Below are 18,880 nucleotides of genomic sequence, written 5' to 3' on the forward strand. Positions count from 1 at the left end.
GCGGGATATTGCACGTGAAGATGACGAACTGTGTGGTGAGGTGTCTGAGGAGCGGGAGGAGCAGGTAGACTGCTGACATTCCTTGCCACATCATGAGAGCCTCAGCTGTTAGTGCATGTTAGGCGTGGGGGTTCTTTGTTGCAAGGCATGATGTTTGTCTGTGATGATGCCTGCACTTGAAACGCGGATATGCAAGGGAGACAGTGATCAAGTTGAGTAAATTATATTTTGCTCAGGATTATGGCGCCAGGCAGGAGTCAAGAGTACAAAACCCTGGAGATCGGTAATTAATTTCTTTACTCTCTGTTGTCGTACGTATAATGTGTTTACCCGAGATGGCCATGACTGGGGCATGTTTTGCCTGTGCTATGTCCACCAGTATGAAAAACGCGACAGAGGAAGTTGTTAGAGCAAGCGATCGAATAGAGAGAAGAGTGGAAGACAGAGTGAAGGAATGTAGAGGGGAATGCGGGGAAGACAAGGTGAGGTAGATCAAGGAAAGGAAAACTGAGGGTGACATGAAAAGACCTAGTAAAGGTGTGTATGGGCAACAGAGGTGAGCATGGAAGAGCATTTGGGGGGTAATGGCAGGGCTGGTGTCTGTGGGGGGAAAGTCCCACGACCAGCCTGCTGGATGGCTGGAGACTGCCACGACCAGCCTGCTGGAGACTGCCACGACCAGCCTGCTGGGTGGCTGGAGACTGCCCCGACCGGCCTGCTAGGTGGCTAGAGACTGCCACGACCAGCCTGCTGGATGGCTGGAGACTGCCACGACCAGCCTGCTAGGAGGCTGGAGACTGCCCCGACCGGCCTGCTGGGTGGCTGGAGACTGCCCCGACCGGCCTGCTGGGTGGCTGGAGACTGCCACGACCAGCCTGCTGGGTGACTGGAGACTGCCACGACCAGCCTGCTGGATGGTTGGAGACTGCCACGACCAGCCTGCTGGGTGGCTGGAGACTGCCACGACCAGCCTGCTGGATGGCTGGAGACTGCCCCGACCGGCCTGCTGGGTGGCTGGAGACTGCCACGACCAGCCTGCTGGGTGACTGGAGACTGCCACGACCAGCCTGCTGGATGGTTGGAGACTGCCACGACCAGCCTGCTGGGTGGCTGGAGACTGCCACGACCAGCCTGCTGGATGGCTGGAGACTGCCCCGACCGGCCTGCTGGGTGGCTGGAGACTGCCCCGACCGGCCTGCTGGGTGGCTGGAGACTGCCCCGACCGGCCTGCTGGGTGGCTGGAGACTGCCTCGACCAGCCTGCTGGATGGCTGGAGACTACCACGACCAGCCCGTTGGGTGGCTGGAGACTGCCACGACCAGCCTGCTGGGTGGCTGGAGATTGCCACGACCAGCCTGCTAGGTGGCTGGAGATTGCCACGACCAGCCTGCTGGATGGCTGGAGACCACTGCGACCAGCCTGCTGGGTGGCTGGAGATTGCCACGACCAGCCCGCTGGGTGGCTGGAGACTGCCCCGACCAGCCTGCTGGGTGGCTGGAGACTGCTACGACCAGCCCGCTGGGTGGCTGGAGACTGCCAGGACGACTATGTTAGGTGGCTGGAAATAGCACTTGGGGAAGAAAAATGCAGAAAAGTAGTTTTCCCCAAAGAAGGACACAGTCGGACCAGTAGCTTGGGATTGGCTGCAAGTTCGTATCTTAGGTATTAAGATTGTCAAAGTGATTATGATTGAGCAGATCGAACGAGCACTGTAAAAAAAAAAAGTGGAAAAGAAAGTGGCGGATTCTCATGTCATCAACATCATGGTGTTCTGGGAGGGAAAAATCACAGGTGCTGTTGGCTATGCATCACGTAGAGATCGTCTCGCTTTCAAGAATTACGGCGTTAGCGAAACAGTTAAAAGCAAAGCAAATAAATATTTATTGGGTTTGTATGCCATGTTCTGAGAGAGAGAGAGAGAGAGAGAGAGAGAGAGAGAGAGAGAGAGAGAGAGAGAGAGAGAGAGAGAGAGTCTATATCATATATTTGGGAGGAGTACAATAAAGATGGTGCATTGGCTAATGGAAGGGAGAGGGTGGCCTGTCCCGTTGGCTGCAGACGGCCATCCTGCCTGCCGCCTGAGCACGTACAAAGCTGAGGCTCTGATTTGATTAATACCTGACCCTTCCCTGTAGGGGAAAGAGGGAAGCAAGTAGGGCATGAAGCAGTGCTCTGGGGAGTTGAGGGGTAGCTTACGGAGCGACTTGATGTCCAGGGGTGTTGGGGAGATAACCTAGGGTATGTTATGATGTCCAGGGGTGTTGGGAGGTAACATAGGGTATGTTATGATGTCCAGGGGTGTTGGGGAGATAACCTAGGGTATGTTATGATGTCCAGGGGCTTCGGGGGATAGCTTAGAACTTACTGTCATATCCAGGGGCGTTGAGGGGGATATCTATGGCATGTTTTGACGTCTAGGGGTGTTAGGGAGATAGTTTAGGGCACGTTGTATATCCAGCGGCGTTAGAAAGATATGTGAGGACATGTTCCGATATGAATAGGAGTTAAGATGATGAGGGGCCTTTAGTGGTGTCCCTGGGAGTTGGGGAGGTAGATGGTGGCATGTTGTGGTGTCCTGGGGAGTTTGGGGGGGTGATCGGTGGCATGTTTTGGTGTCTTAGGGAGGCAGATAGGTAGCTTGTGGTGCTGTGATATCTAAGAGTTCCAGATTAAGCTTAGGGTTGGCTTTTCTTCGTCCACTTGTGTGAGTTTCCACACCATCACCCACCAGATGAGAGAGAGAGAGAGAGAGAGAGAGAGAGAGAGAGAGAGAGAGAGAGAGAGAGAGAGAGAGAGAGAGAGAGGGGACCTTGGCACTTCCCAGCCCAGTGGTTGGACGTCAGGTCGGCTGCTGAAATATTCGGAGAGTGAGAGAGATTTTGGTGGCCCCCCCAGATAACACCTTGGGTTAGTACTTTCACCCATGTCTAGTGGGAGAGAGGAGAGTGACCCGAGCACAGGTTGCCATTACAGGGACCTGCAGGGAGATAAGGACGATAGATAATAGGGAGATGCTTCAAAGCACTTCAGGACGGTGTGGGAGCTGGTGCAGGGCAGGAGGCTGGTGTGGGACGGGGCGGCAGCTGGTGTAGGACAGAGGACGGGGCGGTAGCTGGTGTAGGACAGAGGACGGGGCGGTAGCTGGTGTAGGACAGAGGACGGGGCGGTAGCTGGTGTAGGACAGAGGACGGGGCGGTAGCTGGTGTAGGACAGAGGACGGGGCGGTAGCTGGTGTAGGACAGAGGACGGGGCGGTAGCTGGTGTAGGACAGAGGACGGGGCGGTAGCTGGTGTAGGACAGAGGACGGGGCGGTAGCTGGTGTAGGACAGAGGACGGGGCGGTAGCTGGTGTAGGACAGAGGACGGGGCGGTAGCTGGTGTAGGACAGAGGACGGGGCGGTAGCTGGTGTAGGACAGAGGACGGGGCGGTAGCTGGTGTAGGACAGAGGACGGGGCGGTAGCTGGTGTAGGACAGAGGACGGGGCGGTAGCTGGTGTAGGACAGAGGACGGGGCGGTAGCTGGTGTAGGACAGAGGACGGGGCGGTAGCTGGTGTAGGACAGAGGACGGGGCGGTAGCTGGTGTAGGACAGAGGACGGGGCGGTAGCTGGTGTAGGACAGAGGACGGGGCGGTAGCTGGTGTAGGACAGAGGACGGGGCGGTAGCTGGTGTAGGACAGAGGACGGGGCGGTAGCTGGTGTAGGACAGAGGACGGGGCGGTAGCTGGTGTAGGACAGAGGACGGGGCGGTAGCTGGTGTAGGACAGAGGACGGGGCGGTAGCTGGTGTAGGACAGAGGACGGGGCGGTAGCTGGTGTAGGACAGAGGACGGGGCGGTAGCTGGTGTAGGACAGAGGACGGGGCGGTAGCTGGTGTAGGACAGAGGACGGGGCGGTAGCTGGTGTAGGACAGAGGACGGGGCGGTAGCTGGTGTAGGACAGAGGACGGGGCGGTAGCTGGTGTAGGACAGAGGACGGGGCGGTAGCTGGTGTAGGACAGAGGACGGGGCGGTAGCTGGTGTAGGACAGAGGACGGGGCGGTAGCTGGTGTAGGACAGAGGACGGGGCGGTAGCTGGTGTAGGACAGAGGACGGGGCGGTAGCTGGTGTAGGACAGAGGACGGGGCGGTAGCTGGTGTAGGACAGAGGACGGGGCGGTAGCTGGTGTAGGACAGAGGACGGGGCGGTAGCTGGTGTAGGACAGAGGACGGGGCGGTAGCTGGTGTAGGACAGAGGACGGGGCGGTAGCTGGTGTAGGACAGAGGACGGGGCGGTAGCTGGTGTAGGACAGAGGACGGGGCGGTAGCTGGTGTAGGACAGAGGACGGGGCGGTAGCTGGTGTAGGACAGAGGACGGGGCGGTAGCTGGTGTAGGACAGAGGACGGGGCGGTAGCTGGTGTAGGACAGAGGACGGGGCGGTAGCTGGTGTAGGACAGAGGACGGGGCGGTAGCTGGTGTAGGACAGAGGACGGGGCGGTAGCTGGTGTAGGACAGAGGACGGGGCGGTAGCTGGTGTAGGACAGAGGACGGGGCGGTAGCTGGTGTAGGACAGAGGACGGGGCGGTAGCTGGTGTAGGACAGAGGACGGGGCGGTAGCTGGTGTAGGACAGAGGACGGGGCGGTAGCTGGTGTAGGACAGAGGACGGGGCGGTAGCTGGTGTAGGACAGAGGACGGGGCGGTAGCTGGTGTAGGACAGAGGACGGGGCGGTAGCTGGTGTAGGACAGAGGACGGGGCGGTAGCTGGTGTAGGACAGAGGACGGGGCGGTAGCTGGTGTAGGACAGAGGACGGGGCGGTAGCTGGTGTAGGACAGAGGACGGGGCGGTAGCTGGTGTAGGACAGAGGACGGGGCGGTAGCTGGTGTAGGACAGAGGACGGGGCGGTAGCTGGTGTAGGACAGAGGACGGGGCGGTAGCTGGTGTAGGACAGAGGACGGGGCGGTAGCTGGTGTAGGACAGAGGACGGGGCGGTAGCTGGTGTAGGACAGAGGACGGGGCGGTAGCTGGTGTAGGACAGAGGACGGGGCGGTAGCTGGAGGAGGACAACGAGTGTTGGGCTGGAGAGTGGGGAAGCACTGATCAACGGCGCCTAATGTCAACTTGTGAAATGATATCAGTGAAACAATACGATAATGATCGTGTTGACGAAGCATGGGGGTAGGTGTGTGTGCCCCAGGGGCATGGGGGTAGGTGTGTGTGCCCCAGGGGTATGGGGGTAGGTGTGTGTGCCCCAGGGGCATGGGGGTAGGTGTGTGTGCCCCAGGGGTATGGTAGTAGGTGTGTGTGCCCCAGGGGCATGGGGGTAGGTGTGTGTGCCCCAGGGGTATGGGGGTAGGTGTGTGTGCCCCAGGGGCATGGGGGTAGGTGTGTGTGCCCCAGGGGTATGGTAGTAGGTGTGTGTGCCCCAGGAGTGTTGATAGACTCATCCTCTTGATGGGGTGAGTGTGGCTATGTTACAGAATGGATGATGATATTGGCGAAAGATGATGAGTGTTGCTCTGTTGCGGGACTCATCCATCTGACTTGGGATGAGTGTGGCTGTGTTATGAGATTGATCATAACGACGAAGGGTGAGTGTTGTTGTGTTGCAGGAGTTTCAGTGGTATACAGTGGTATTGATCTCCGAGCATTAAGTTCTAGTGATACACGTAGTGTGTTGGGGTTATGTATTGCTGGTGGGGTTGTAGTTGTGGAGGATTTTCGTGCTGGTGGGGTTATTATGCTGGAGCGTTGTGGTTATGGTGAGGTTGTAGTGTTGGTGGGATTGTAGAGCTGGAGGATCCCAGTGCTGGTGAGGTTGTGGAGCACCAGGGTTGTCGCGCTGATGTGATGTGATTGTGAGCTGGAGGGTTATATATCGGTAGGGTTATATTGTTGGAGGTGTTGTAATATGTGTGTGTGTGTGTCTGTGATTAGAGGTGAGAATGTGAAATGTGCGTCTGATGCAGTGATGTGTTCGACTTTTAAGACTGTTCGACCGCCACTCACACAGCCACTCGCCTACTCTCACTCTCTGTTGATCAGTGTGTTGACCCCACCAGTAACGTGTTGACCCTGCCAGGAAATTGTTCACCCCTTCAGTACCTTGTTTTCCCCTACCAGTAGTTTGTTGAGCTTTGCCAGAAAAATTGATAACCCTGCTAGTAACATGTTGACAATGCCAGTAATTTGCAAACTGTACCAGTAACATTACATTGTCAATAATTTGACTATAGCAGTAACATTGTCAATAATTTGAATGTAGCAGTAACATTACATTGTCAATAATTTGACTGTAGCAGTAACATTACATTGTCAATAATTTGACTGTACCAGTAACTTTCCCTCGGTAGTAACTTGAGTCGTCTTATCTCCCACAGAGGGTCCACTGAGAGTCAACATGAGCGTCCTCCTGCTGAGTCTTTCCTCTCCTGATGAGTCCAGCTTGGTGAGTCTAGCCTGAAGTGTTCACCTCACCGTAAAGTCCATCATGATGAGTCTCACTGTCGCTTTAGATTCATGATGAGTCAATGGTTGTTCTCAACATACGATAGAGTCGAGATAGGTAAGTGACTCGTTTGCCTCAGCTTAGCCTAGTCATGAAGGCTGATGACTCGTGTTCTCGGCTTAGCCTTGAGTCACGATAGATAAATGACTCGTGGTCTCGGCTTAGCCTTGAGTCACGATAGATAAATGACTCGTGTTTTCGGCTTTCCCTAGAGTCATGGTCGGTTAGTGACTTGTGATCTCAGTTCACTCGAGAATTATGATGGGTAAGTGACTCATGTTCTCGGGCTTACCTTATAGTCATGATAGGTAAGTGGCTTTTGCTCCCACCTCACCACCATAGAGACATGATAGGTAAGTGACTCGTGTTCTCATTTTACTCTGGAGTCGCGCTAGGGCATTGATTCGTGCTAACATCTTACCTTATGGTCAGTGACTCATGTTTCAGCTTACCCTAGAGTTACGACAGATAAATGACTCGTGTTTTCCATTTATTTTAAGATCACGACAGGTTACATGACTCGTGTGTTCTAAGAGTCATGACAGGTATATGACTCGCTTTCAGCTTACCCCAGAGTCACGACAGATATATAGATGACTTGGGAGTGCCAGACGGAGTTATAGGTGTCAGTTTCCTGCTCCCTTAACTCGTTAGCTCTCCCAGACTTTCTTCCCCTTCCCCCTTTTTCGAGATGGGGGATGTCATGGTTAGCGCACTGCAGACTTGTTTTATCTTCCCTGCACAAACGATGAGCGAAGAGCGGAACTATTGATGTTAACAGCGAAGTTATTTCCTTCTTGCTTAAGATTTGGTCTGGAGTAATAAATAGATCTCATTCGGGATTTGTTTTAGCCTTGCAGCTAATTGTAGGGCTGTTGTACCACCCGAAGAGGATTGGATCGTTTGGCAACGACGCCGTGAAGAATCAATGGAGGTTGCCTGAGGATCCAGGAGTGACGTCCAGATGTTTTCAATTCCAGTCACTCTCTCCTGTTCGCCCTCAACCGCTATCATGTGAAAGACTAATGCTTTTACTTTTGATGTTCTTGGTCCGAACAGGCGGTTTTGCTAAGCCTTCCTCTGTTGTACCAGGCTGGTCGTCTGGAATATCAGTCCAACTTGTCGTGTTACTGGAAGTGATGGGTTGACCAAAAAGGACTTGAAATATCTTAGCTGTTTCTTAAGGGTTTATTCGAATCAGATCTTGGTTGGGAGAGAGCCCTAGTTTAGCCCTGCCCGGACATGATGCAAATGGGAATGTCATCGTAATAAAAGACAAGACATTTCATGGCAGGAGAGTGAATACAAACACCTCCAGTGATGATGTTCGATAGCCCACAAATCCCTTACAAGGTAAACAGATATTGGCAGGAGAGATGCCGGTGCCAGACCATACATCTCACTCCCAGCTCAGTGCCTTAAATGCGAGCCGTATGTCCATACAAACGACAAATGCAAGAGTCATTTATTGAATGCACTGCTTATGGGGAAGACATTCCACGTATGTTCAGAAATAATGATCTTGTAACTGTGGAGGTGAACACAAATTCTGTGGCAAAATGTACCAGCAAAAACAAATTTTAACCTCCTCGTAAATCCTAAATACAGGATTTGCAAAAGCAAAAGAAAAGGGAGTAAACACAGCCTTCGCAACGTTATCTTTTGCCGATGCACCAAAGAGCTTTGGCTCGAATGGAAGCTTACCAGCTCAGCAGCCGCTGATTATCCCTTCAAGATAAGGATGAGAACAAATAGCCCTCTGACACTCCCCAACATCCTCGCCCTCATGAAGGTGGCGGATCAAGTACCTCAGATGCCCTAGGAAGGGTCCAGCATTCGGGTCCTTCCCCCTCGGAGGAAGCATCATGACCCAGGGGGGGTGGCTTTCGAGTGCTCCTTCCCACGAACTTTGAGGAGAATTCTTTGGGGAACAACTAGAGGGAAAGCTCTTCACGAGCTTGAGCCTTCAAAAGATCGAGGAAGCATAAATACTATTAACTCAGACGTAGCTGTTCCTTTGTTATATTGTTAGAATAAGTCCTTAGATGATGACAGTGGAAGACCGTTCGCAGTCAGATGCTCTGTTGCCCGCGTAATAAACCAAAATAAGTATTGTCAGTATAGCTGGGAAACGCAAAAGCTCGAGCAACTCCTTACGGTAAGTTTTTAACTTCAAAAGATATTGATTTTTTTTTTCAATATATAGTTTTCTACTATGTAACTTACAGGGATAGGGTCCCATTTGGAAGAGTAAAGTTTTATGAAATGAATCCTTCCCTAAGAACATTTGCCTGAAAGAAGCCAACTTGCCTAATGAGACCTTATCCCTTGGATGTGAGGATAAAGTTTACAAGCTTCATCCTTGGCTCGTAATAGGGGTGAAGGAGGAGTCGTAGGAACCACCGGATTGTGAAACCTGAGACCAGTCATGGTGGAGTTCCTTATTTGATGACTGCGTCACAGGTAACACCGTTAAAAGAAAATAAGAAATCAGAAATCATAGTCAGCACTTTATACCCCACCTCCAGGAGAACCTGTGGAAACTGATGTTGAGACCGGGTAAATGAAGTACCAAGCACTTTTCTCCTGCTTTGGGGACTTCAGTGTGCACGGCCGTGTATGGAACAAGAGAATGCTATAACCGAGACGCAAGGGGGGGAATTGACCAGAGATTTATCAGAATTTGGCATGAGTATTATTGATGATGGTTAGCCTTGCTTACTGTAGTGCGATATACTCTAGAAAGCTTTGTGGTATTGGCCTTCCCGTTTATTCCGGTCATAGTCTTACTGGTGACGACCGCTTTTCATTTTTGAAGAATATAGAAGGAAATTCTGCTACACCAAATATCCCACCTGGATTAAAGACATGAGATGGCTAATTGGGATGAACATAAACCAGAGCTCAAAACACTCGAACGTTGTGTGAAGCTCCTGGTGTTGAAGAAGCAAATAACCAGAGATTCGAACACTTGACTCTCTCACCTGTCTGTTCCCTCACCTCCAGGCTCTCACTTGTCTATTCCCTTACCCCCAGACTCTCACCTGTCTGCTCCCTCACCCCAGACTCTTACCTGTCTGCTCCCTCACCCGAGACTCTCACCCGTCTGTTCCCTCACCCCCAGACTCTCACTTGTCTATTCCCTTACCCCCAGACTCTCACCTGTCTGCTCCCTCGCTCTTTAATTCTCACAGATCTGTTGCTTTCACACCTGCCTCCAGCCTTGTTCTCTCACATCTGACCTGTCTTTCTTCCCCCCTTACCCCTTGACCTGTACTCCTAATATGAACCCCAGGTCTCTCATGCTGCACCAGAACCCCAGGTCTCACATGCTGCACCAGAACCCCAGGTCTCACATACTGCACCAGAACACCAGGCCTGACATGTTGCATCAGAACCCCAGACCTGAAAAGAACCATACTAGTCTTTTGTAATCTCTCCGTCCCACCTTGAACTTTCTCGGCCGTCGTTAGATTGAACCTTCCGTTTTATGGCTCACCTGAACCTTCTGCTTGTGCTCTTCACATGAGCCTCTTGATTTGTCATCATTTGACAGCCATTAGTAATCTCGCCACGAGGTCCCTTCACCGTGTTAATAAGCTTGAACCGCTAACATGTGCGTCTCCTCAGAACCCCTTCACGTAGCCTCCCCTTATTAGCTACCCACCGTGAAAGTTACGTGGTCGTGCAAGAAAGAAGAAAGTGTGGGAAAACTGTGTCGAGCAGGTCAGCAAGAGGAAATACAGCGTTGGGAGTCCGGTCTGCATGTATCCCATTTTCTCTAAAGCACTTTTTATTTACTTTTTTTTTTACCCTACCTTTCCGCTTTGCATGTTGTATCCTTCTCTCTGAACCTGAACCCTTTGAGTCTCCTTTATCACTCACCATTTCCTTCCCCCGTTGCTGCTCATTCACCATTCACACGGAAATGCTCTCTTCCCCCTCGAAAAGGGCTTTTATTTACCCTCACTTCCTTCACTTTCTTCAAGTGTGTCTCGCCGAGTGTATAAAGCCCAGACCCCATTAATGGCTCAGTACTCACCTAAGACAGTTTCCCTCTCAAACCCGTACTCATTAGAGTGCCCCGTTTTCTCTCTTCCCTGTCCATGTTCCTCCCAAAAAAGACCTCGTTTTCTCTGGTTTTGCTGCCATGTACGTGTATGTCTCTCGCGCCTCTATTTAGTGTTTCCTATCTGCCATATAGACTTCCTTCACCCACAGCCATTTCTCTCTCTCCCAGACAAGCACTATTATACCCCTTTATACCATATTTTTTTTTCTTATGCTGCCTGGCATATTCCTTCCCCTCCTCATATAATGCATGGCATACCCTTCCCCCTCCCAATGTAATGCTTGGCGTACCCTTCCCCCTCCCCATGTAGTACTTGTTGCTCTGCTTTGCATCACCCCTCCCCCTAGCATGCACCATCTCCTGCCTTACAATCCCTTCAGCCTTCTGTGCCCTTTCTCCCTTGTGTCCTCCCATCCCCTTCCCCCTTTTTGTGTGTGACTTCCCATTAATACCTCCCTTAGCTTTTTTGCATGTGCTTTACCTTTCCGCTTTAAAGTTCCCTTGGTTTATGATGATCTCCCTCTGGCCAGTCGTTATACACAGGTACAGGTAATAGCAACAATGTAGACAACTTAAATACAGACTACAACAGCCTGATAGATCAGGATCACACTGACCCATACATCACTCTCGGGTGTCGGGCTGAAGCGTTCATCACTGTCAGGTGTCGGGCTGAAGCGTTCATCACTGTCAGGTGTCGCGCTGAAGCGTTCATCGCTGTCCACTGTCGGGCTGAAGTGTTCATCACTGTCAGGTGTCGGGCTGAAGCGTTCATCGCTGTCAGGTGTCGGGCTGAAGCGTTCATCGCTGTCAGGTGTCGGGCTGAAGCGTTCATCGCTGTCAGGTGTCGGGCTGAAGCGTTCATCAGTCAGGTGTCGGGCTGAAGCGTTCATCACTCAGGTGTCGGGCTGAAGCGTTCATCGCTGTCGGACGTCAGGCTGAAGCGCTCATCGCTGTCAGGTGTCCGGCTGAAGCGTTCATCACACAGGTGTTGGGTTGAAGCGTTTATCACTGTCAGGTGTCGAGCTGAAGCGTTCATCACTGTCGGGTGTCAGGCTAAAGCATTCATCGCTTTCAGGTGTCGGGCTGAAGTGTGCATCACTGTCAGGTGTCGGGCTGAAGCATTCATCGCTGTCGGGTGTCTGGCTGAAGCGTTCATCGCTGTCAGGTGTTGGGCTGAAGCGTTCATCACAGGTGTCGGGCTGAAGCGTTCATCACTGTCGTGTGTCAGGCTGAAGCGTTCATCACTGTCAGGTGTCGGGCTGAGGCGTTCATCACTGTCGGGTGTCAGGCTGAAGCGTTCATCACTGTCAGGTGTCGGGCTGAGGCATTCATCGCTGTCGGGCTGAAGCGTTCATCACTGTTGGGTGTCAGGCTGAAGCGTTCATCACTGTCGGGTGTCGGGCTGAAGCGTTCATCTCTGTCAGGTGTCGGGCTGAGGCGTTCTTGATCATCTCTTGTTTCACGGTTTATATACTATGGTCGAGTGGCAGCAGTTTAGAGAGAAAAGAGCTTTGCTGCATATGTGTAACATCAAGGGCCATATCTCCATACGTGTACATCAAGGGCCATATCTCCATACGTGTACATCAAGAGCCATATCTCAAACAGGAATATGGTCGAGCGGCAGCAGTTTAGGGAGAAAAGAGCTTTGCATACGTGTACATCAAGGGCCATGTCTCTATACGTATACATCAGGGGCCATATCTCCATACGTGTACATCAAGAGCCATGTCTCAGACGGGAATAAAGAAGTACTGTTGATCTGTCACGTACAGTGGAAAGGTCTCCTGCAGCCCCACCTGTAGGAGAACTAGTTTTCCGGTGTGACCCAGTAAGGCTGAATGGCAGCTAGACTCCCTGCTTTTACATTGTGACCCTCTTGTTCACCTGATCCTGTGACTCCCTTGTTCACCTGATTGCCTACAATATTTCTTTGGTCTGAAAATCTAAATGTTCATATTATTGCAGTGATTTAACACCATGATTAGGTGTTTGTGTGTTTAATTTTTATGTATATATTTTTTTTTTTCATACTATTCGCCATTTCCCGCATTAGCGAGGTAGCGTTAAGAACAGAGGACTGGGCCTTTGAGGAAATATCCTCACCTGGCCCCCTTCTCTGTTCTTTCTTTTGGAAAATTAAAAAAAATGAGAGGGGAGGATTTCCAGCCACCCGCTCCCTTCCCTTTTAGTCGCCTTCTACGACACGCAGGGAATACGTGGGAAGTATTCTTTCTCCCCTATCCCCAGGGATAAAATGTATATATATATATATATACATATATATTTGAAGTTACTAGATGAGGTTTTACAAAGCAACACTTTTGCTCTGAGCATGTGCATGAGTATCAACTTGATGACCTGGATATATGGACTAATTGCCGGTGATGTGTACAAGGAAGGTAGATCAAACATCACCGTGTCACCTCAGGTGTTGGTTTTGCTGTAGAAGTGATGTGCAGAACTCCCCCGCCTGAGTCTGTCTGAAGATGATGATGTGATTAGACTCACTCTTCCCGAGTCCTTAGCACTGACTCATTCTCCATAAGTCCCTGGCACTGACTCAGCATCCCATGAGTCCCTAGTGCTGACCCACTATCCCTGAGTCCCTGTGTGCTAACTCACCTCCCGTGAGTCCCCGACACGTACTTAGTTCCCATGAGTTATGATTTTGTATGAACTGTCTCATATTTTCAGATATTGTGAAGGAAACCAAAATGTATAATTCTGCGTGAATCACTTTTAAGTATTTGGATACAAGTGTGTGTGTTCCATGTCGCACAGTGCAGAATGTCCTTTAGATTTTAGTGCGCCACAGATTGCACAAACATCATATCAATCCTGGCACCAACATGGTCCCCTGGGAGAGCCCCCTCCCCCAAATTCTCTTATTGCATCATGAGAATTGATGTGGTTACCCGGGTATTCCTTCCCTAACAGAGGGCCCCCCCCCCTGCTGACTCAGCCTCCACCAGTCCCCACCTCTGACTCACCCCCTTTGAGCTTCCGGCTCTGACTCAGTCCTGTGAGTATCTAGCTTTGACTCCACCCCTGTGTCTTTGGCTCTGACAGCAACAGTGAGTTCCCGGCGCTGACTCAGCCCTGTAAGTCTCCGGCTTTTGACTCATTTCCTGTGAATCTCCCGTTTTAACTCAGTCCCTGTGAGTTCTCAGCCCTGACTCACACCCTGTGAGTTCCTGGCTCTGACTCAGCCCCTGTGAGTTCCCAGCTCTGACTTTGCCCCTGTGAGCTCCTGGCTCTGACTTGGCCCCTGTGAGTCCCCAGTTCTTGACCCAGCCCTGTAAGTCTCCAGCTTTTGACTCATTTCCTGTGAATCTCCCATTTGAACTCAGTCCCTGTGAGTTCTCACCCCTGACTCGCACCCTGTGAGTTCCTGGCTCTGATGCAGCCCCTGTAAGTTCCTGGCTCTGACTCAGCCCCTGTGAACTCCTGGCTCTGACTCAGTGCCTGTGAGTCCCTGGCTGTGACACAGCCCCTGCATGTCCCCAGTTGTGACTCAGCCTCTGTTAGCCCCTGACTGTGTCTCAGCCCCAGTGAGTTCCTTGCTGTGACTCTGCCCCTGCGAGTGACCATCACTGACTCAGGTTTCACCCACAGATATACGAGGTGGAGCTGCTGTTGCACCAGGACTGGTACGACCCGCGGCTCCAGCACAACGACGCAGGTCGTCACGAGTACTTGAGTGGCATGCATCACCTGGTGAGTTGTACTCTCCCCGCCACCTCTTCCACACTCTCCCCTCCCCAGTTCCCCTCCTTCTCCACACTATCGTTTCCCCCCACACACACTACCCTCTCTGTCCACGCTTTCCTCCTCTCCACACTCTCCCCTCCCCATTCCCCACTACACACATGCCTCCCCGCCACACTCTTCTGTCCCTATTCACACATTCCCCTACCCTCCAGACTAACCCCTCCTTCACACTCTTCTTATCTGCACAACACTCCCCTCCCCCTCCAAACTCTCCTCTTCCTTATACACTCTCTCCTTCCACTCTTGCCACCCCAGCACACACTATCCTACTCCTCCGCCTTCTCCTCACTGTCCCTTCCCCACCCTTCCACTCTCACCCCTCCCTCTCCATATGTTTATTTCTTACTCTGCATACAACCCTCCTTCGCCTTCCCCTTCACACTTGCCCCTCCTACCCCCTTACCACTCAGTATTTCCCACCATCTCCCAGAGTCAGCATTCACCACCTCACTGCTATTTTCCATCACCATTAACTTTCACCAGTATCACTCACCACCTCACCATTATCACCCACCATCTCACCACTATCACCCACATTCGTCTCCCAGCACTAGCAGTGTCTAACCTTGTTATGTTGATGTTGTCATCCCACCCACTGAGCTCATTAACCTTTCACAAAACTCAGTAGCCACACTTTTATCTCAGCTTTCATTTCAAAGCTAGTCGTTCACCTTTAGATTTGGCTCTTTATCTTTCACATCTCAAAATTGAAGTACACAAATGATCTTGTACTATTAAGTTAAGCCCCTTGTGCATGATGGCACACACCTTTGGTATAGTGGTTCATTGTTGGACCTGACCATCATTGATTATGTCAAAGGCCATGCTATCATGCCTAGGGTCATACTGTGGAACTTCAAGGGTTATAAATCTCAAGGAAGTTAGGAAATACAGTTTGAGGTATAGGGGTAAGAAGAGGGATAGTTCAGAAATATTGTTACAAGTAACCAGGATGAGGAGGAAGAGATTGGTAGTATGTTTGGGTTGAGGAACCTGGATGTTCTGGCTCTGTGGTGAAACTAAGCTTAAAGGGAGGGATGAAGAATGGTTTGGGAATACCCTAATGGTAAAGTCTGTGGTTAGTGTTAGGATGAGAAGAAAAGTGAGTGGCATTTCTGCCCAAGGTTATGCACAAGAGAGAATCCCAGGACCAACACCTTGCCTGCTACCATCAAACACAGCATGGGATGTACAGTAGGGAAGGTCAAGAGTGCACTGGTCAAGTACCTACGAAGTGTACCAGACCACCCAGGCTGTTAGGGCTATGTGGGCCTGAGGGCTGTGGCCTCCAACAGCTTGGTCGACTAACGACCAGATAGATCCAACAGCCTTGGCCCAGCCCAGGCTGTGGGGATGAAGACCCATGAAAACTTCACCAGGTATGCACCAGGTAAGGAGTTGTGGGATGTGTAGAAGAATGTAAGGAAGTTGGCTAGACCCGTTTGGGTGAAAATGAAGTGGATTGTGAGGTGGATGATCGTTATTGCTTATGCACCTGGTATTGAGAGAAGTGAGTAAGACAGGTGTGTTTCCAGAGGACCTGAGTGAATGTATCAACAAATTTGATGCAAGGGATCTTTCTGGTAATAGTGATAGGTGATTTGAATGCAAGTAGGTTCTATAGCGGTTGAGGATATAAAGGGGGTGCAAGGGATTCCCATTGTGAATGAAAATGCTGAGCAGCTTGTTGAATTGTGTGCTGAAAGGAAATGATGGTTAGGAATACCTGGTTTAAAAAGAAAAACATGTATTCATGGCTGAATAGGGTTGATAGAGCTGTTTTTTCTGTTGTCCTTATTGTTAGGTGTACTAAAGAGAGACTTATGGATATACAGTACATGTTCTGTGAGGGACTGCTGTTGGGATGGCTATCGCTTCCAGGTAAAGGCAGTATGAAAAGAGAAAGTGATGTGGGTGGGAAGAGGATGGTGAAAATAAGTGAGCTTCGAAGAGTAACTTGTGTGAAGAGATACCAAAAGAGAATGGGTGAAGAGTAGTAAAAGTGGAGAGTAGATGAATCTAGGAAAATAGGTGAGAAATGGGGGGATTTTTAAAGAAGCAGTTCCAGTGTGCACGAGTAGTGTGTGGCATACATAAGGTGGAGTGTAGATGTGTGATGAATATAGTGAGAGATTGGGTGAGAATGTTATTTGGTAATGAAATAGAAAAGAGAGATGTATGGGCATTACCTGCAAGGAAGAAGTGCAATGTATTGATAGATGTACAAGAGCAATTGGCAGGAAGTCAGTAGGATGGGGTAAGGGCTGAAAAAGAGGGCAAATGACTGTTGGTTTGAGAGATTATTGACAGACTTTGGGGAAAATAGTCATGATTTGGAAGGTGAATAATGTTAGTAGAATAGAGCAAATGGGGGTGTCAGTGAAGGGAACAGATGGGATAATGAAAACATGCAAAGAAGAGGTGAAGAGATGGACTTATTATATTGATGGCCTGTTGATTGGATGACAGATGTTGATTTTTAGGGAAGTGAAGGTATTTGAAGCAAGAGAGAGACATGAAGCGGTTAAGTGAGAAATGAAAATGTGGTGAAAGCCTTATGTAAGATGAGATGTGGCGAAATGGATGGGATTGCAGTTGAATTCTGCATGTGTGTATTTGAGTAGAGAGAAGCAGGAGGAAATGAAGGGTTATAGATAGCTGGGAGTTGATATGGCAGCAGATAAAAGCATGGTAGCTGAAGTGAGCTATAGGGTGGATGATGGGCAAAGGACTTGGGTAATTTGATGAGAGTATGGAAAGAGGTCACTGTCTGTGAGGGTAAAGATGGGTGTTTGATGGTATAGTAGTCCCCACCATCTTGTATGGATGCGAGGAGTGGACCTCAGATAAAAAAGTACCAAAGGGGTTGTATGTGTCGGAGATTAAACTCTTAAGGGCAGTATGTGGTTGTGAGGTGGGTTAATCATGTAAGAAATTTCATTGTTAGAGATTATGCTTGAGAGGATTGAAGAGGGTGTGTTAAAATGGTTAGGACAGAGAGGATGAGTAAAGGGAGGCTAAGAGACTGTACATTTCAGAATTGGAGGGAACAAGAAGGGGGACACCAAGGATGAGATGGAAGGATGTATTGAAAGATGCTTTGAGTGATAGGTGCCTGAACATGCAAGAGTACATGGGTAGGAGAGATTGTAGGAGACCTGATGGTCCCAAATGTAGTAGTAGAAACAGTGAAGAAGAGCAGTAGACACCTCCCCATCCACCATCCCTTCAGTACAACTGCTGTTGGAAAGTGGTGAGAGAAGAATACCATACAGTATAATGTGAGATGCTGCCATAGAAATTTTATTGGAAAGGGTGGACTGAAAAAAAAATCCCCTGATCCATTTGATGACTTCTGGTCTTCACCTGGATATTCAATGTATGTGTGGATCATGGTGAAGTGCCTGAGGATTGGCAGAATGCATGCATAGTGACTTTGTACATAGGCAAAGGGGATAAAGGTGAGTTTTCAGACTACAGGGTATAAGTTTGTTGAGTATTCCTGGGAGATTATATGGGAGGGTATTGATTGAGAGGATGAAATGCATGTACAGAGCATCAGACTGGGGAAGAGCAGTGTGGTTTCAGAGGTGGTAGAGGATGTGTGGATCAGGTGTTTGCTTTGAATAATGTATGTGAGAAATACTCAGAAAAACAAATGGATTTGTATGTATATATGTCAGAGGTAGAGGGAAATTATATGGGAGGGTATTGATTGAGAGGGTAAAGGCATGTACAGAGCATCAGATTGGGGAAGAGTAGTGTGGTTTCAGAAGTGTTAGAGGATGTGTGGATCAGGTATGTGCTTTGAAGAATGAGAAATACTTAAAAAACACATAGATTTGTATGGAGCATTTATGGATCTGGAGAAGGCATATCATAGAGTTGAAAGATATGCTCTGTGGAAGGTATTAAGAGTATATGGTGTGTGAATGTTGGTTTGCGGTAGGGGTGCGTGATGTCTCCATGGTTGTTTAATTTGTTTATGGATGGGGTTGTTAGGGAGGTGAATGCAAGAGTTTTGGAGAGAGGGGCAAGTATGCAGTCTGTTGGGGATGAGAGAGCTTGGGAAGTGAGTCAGTTGTTGTTCGCTGATGATGCAGCATTGGTGGCTGATTCAGGTGAGAAACTGCAGAAGTTGGTGACTGAGTTTGATAAAGTGTGTGAAAGAAGAAAGCTGAGAGTAAATGTGAATAAGAGCACGGTTATTAGGTACAGTAGGGTTGAGGGAGAAGTTAATTGGGATTTAAGTTTGAATGGAGAAAACCTGAAGGAAGTGAAGTGTTTTAGATATCTGGGAGTGGATTTGGCAGTGGACGGAACCATGGAAGTGAAAGTGAGTCATAGGGTGGGGGAGGGGGCGAAGGCTCTGGGAGCATTGAAGAATGTGTGGAGGGCGAGAACATTATCTCAGAAAGCAAAAATGGGTATGTTTGAAGGAATAGTGGTTCTAACAATGTTATATGGTTGCGAGGCATGGGCTATAGATGGGGTTGTGCAGAAGAGGGTGGAAGTGTTGGAAATGAAATGTTTGAGGACAATATGTGGTG

At 49.9% G+C, this 18,880-nt stretch overlaps 1 protein-coding gene across 1 annotated transcript in view; it reads left to right on the forward strand.

Moving 5' to 3' along the window:
• pHCl-1 (pH-sensitive chloride channel 1) overlaps positions 1-18,880 on the forward strand; it is a 1,177,139-nt gene that overhangs the window by 444,564 nt on the left and 713,695 nt on the right. The window contains exons 4-5 of the mRNA XM_071665549.1: positions 6,354-6,421; positions 14,175-14,276. Of these exons, the coding sequence (XP_071521650.1) occupies positions 6,354-6,421; positions 14,175-14,276 (170 nt within the window). The remainder of the gene's footprint in view (positions 1-6,353; positions 6,422-14,174; positions 14,277-18,880) is intronic.

The sequence above is a fragment of the Panulirus ornatus genome, chromosome 10 (assembly GCF_036320965.1).
Source record: "Panulirus ornatus isolate Po-2019 chromosome 10, ASM3632096v1, whole genome shotgun sequence".
NCBI classification, from domain to species: Eukaryota; Metazoa; Arthropoda; class Malacostraca; order Decapoda; family Palinuridae; genus Panulirus; species Panulirus ornatus.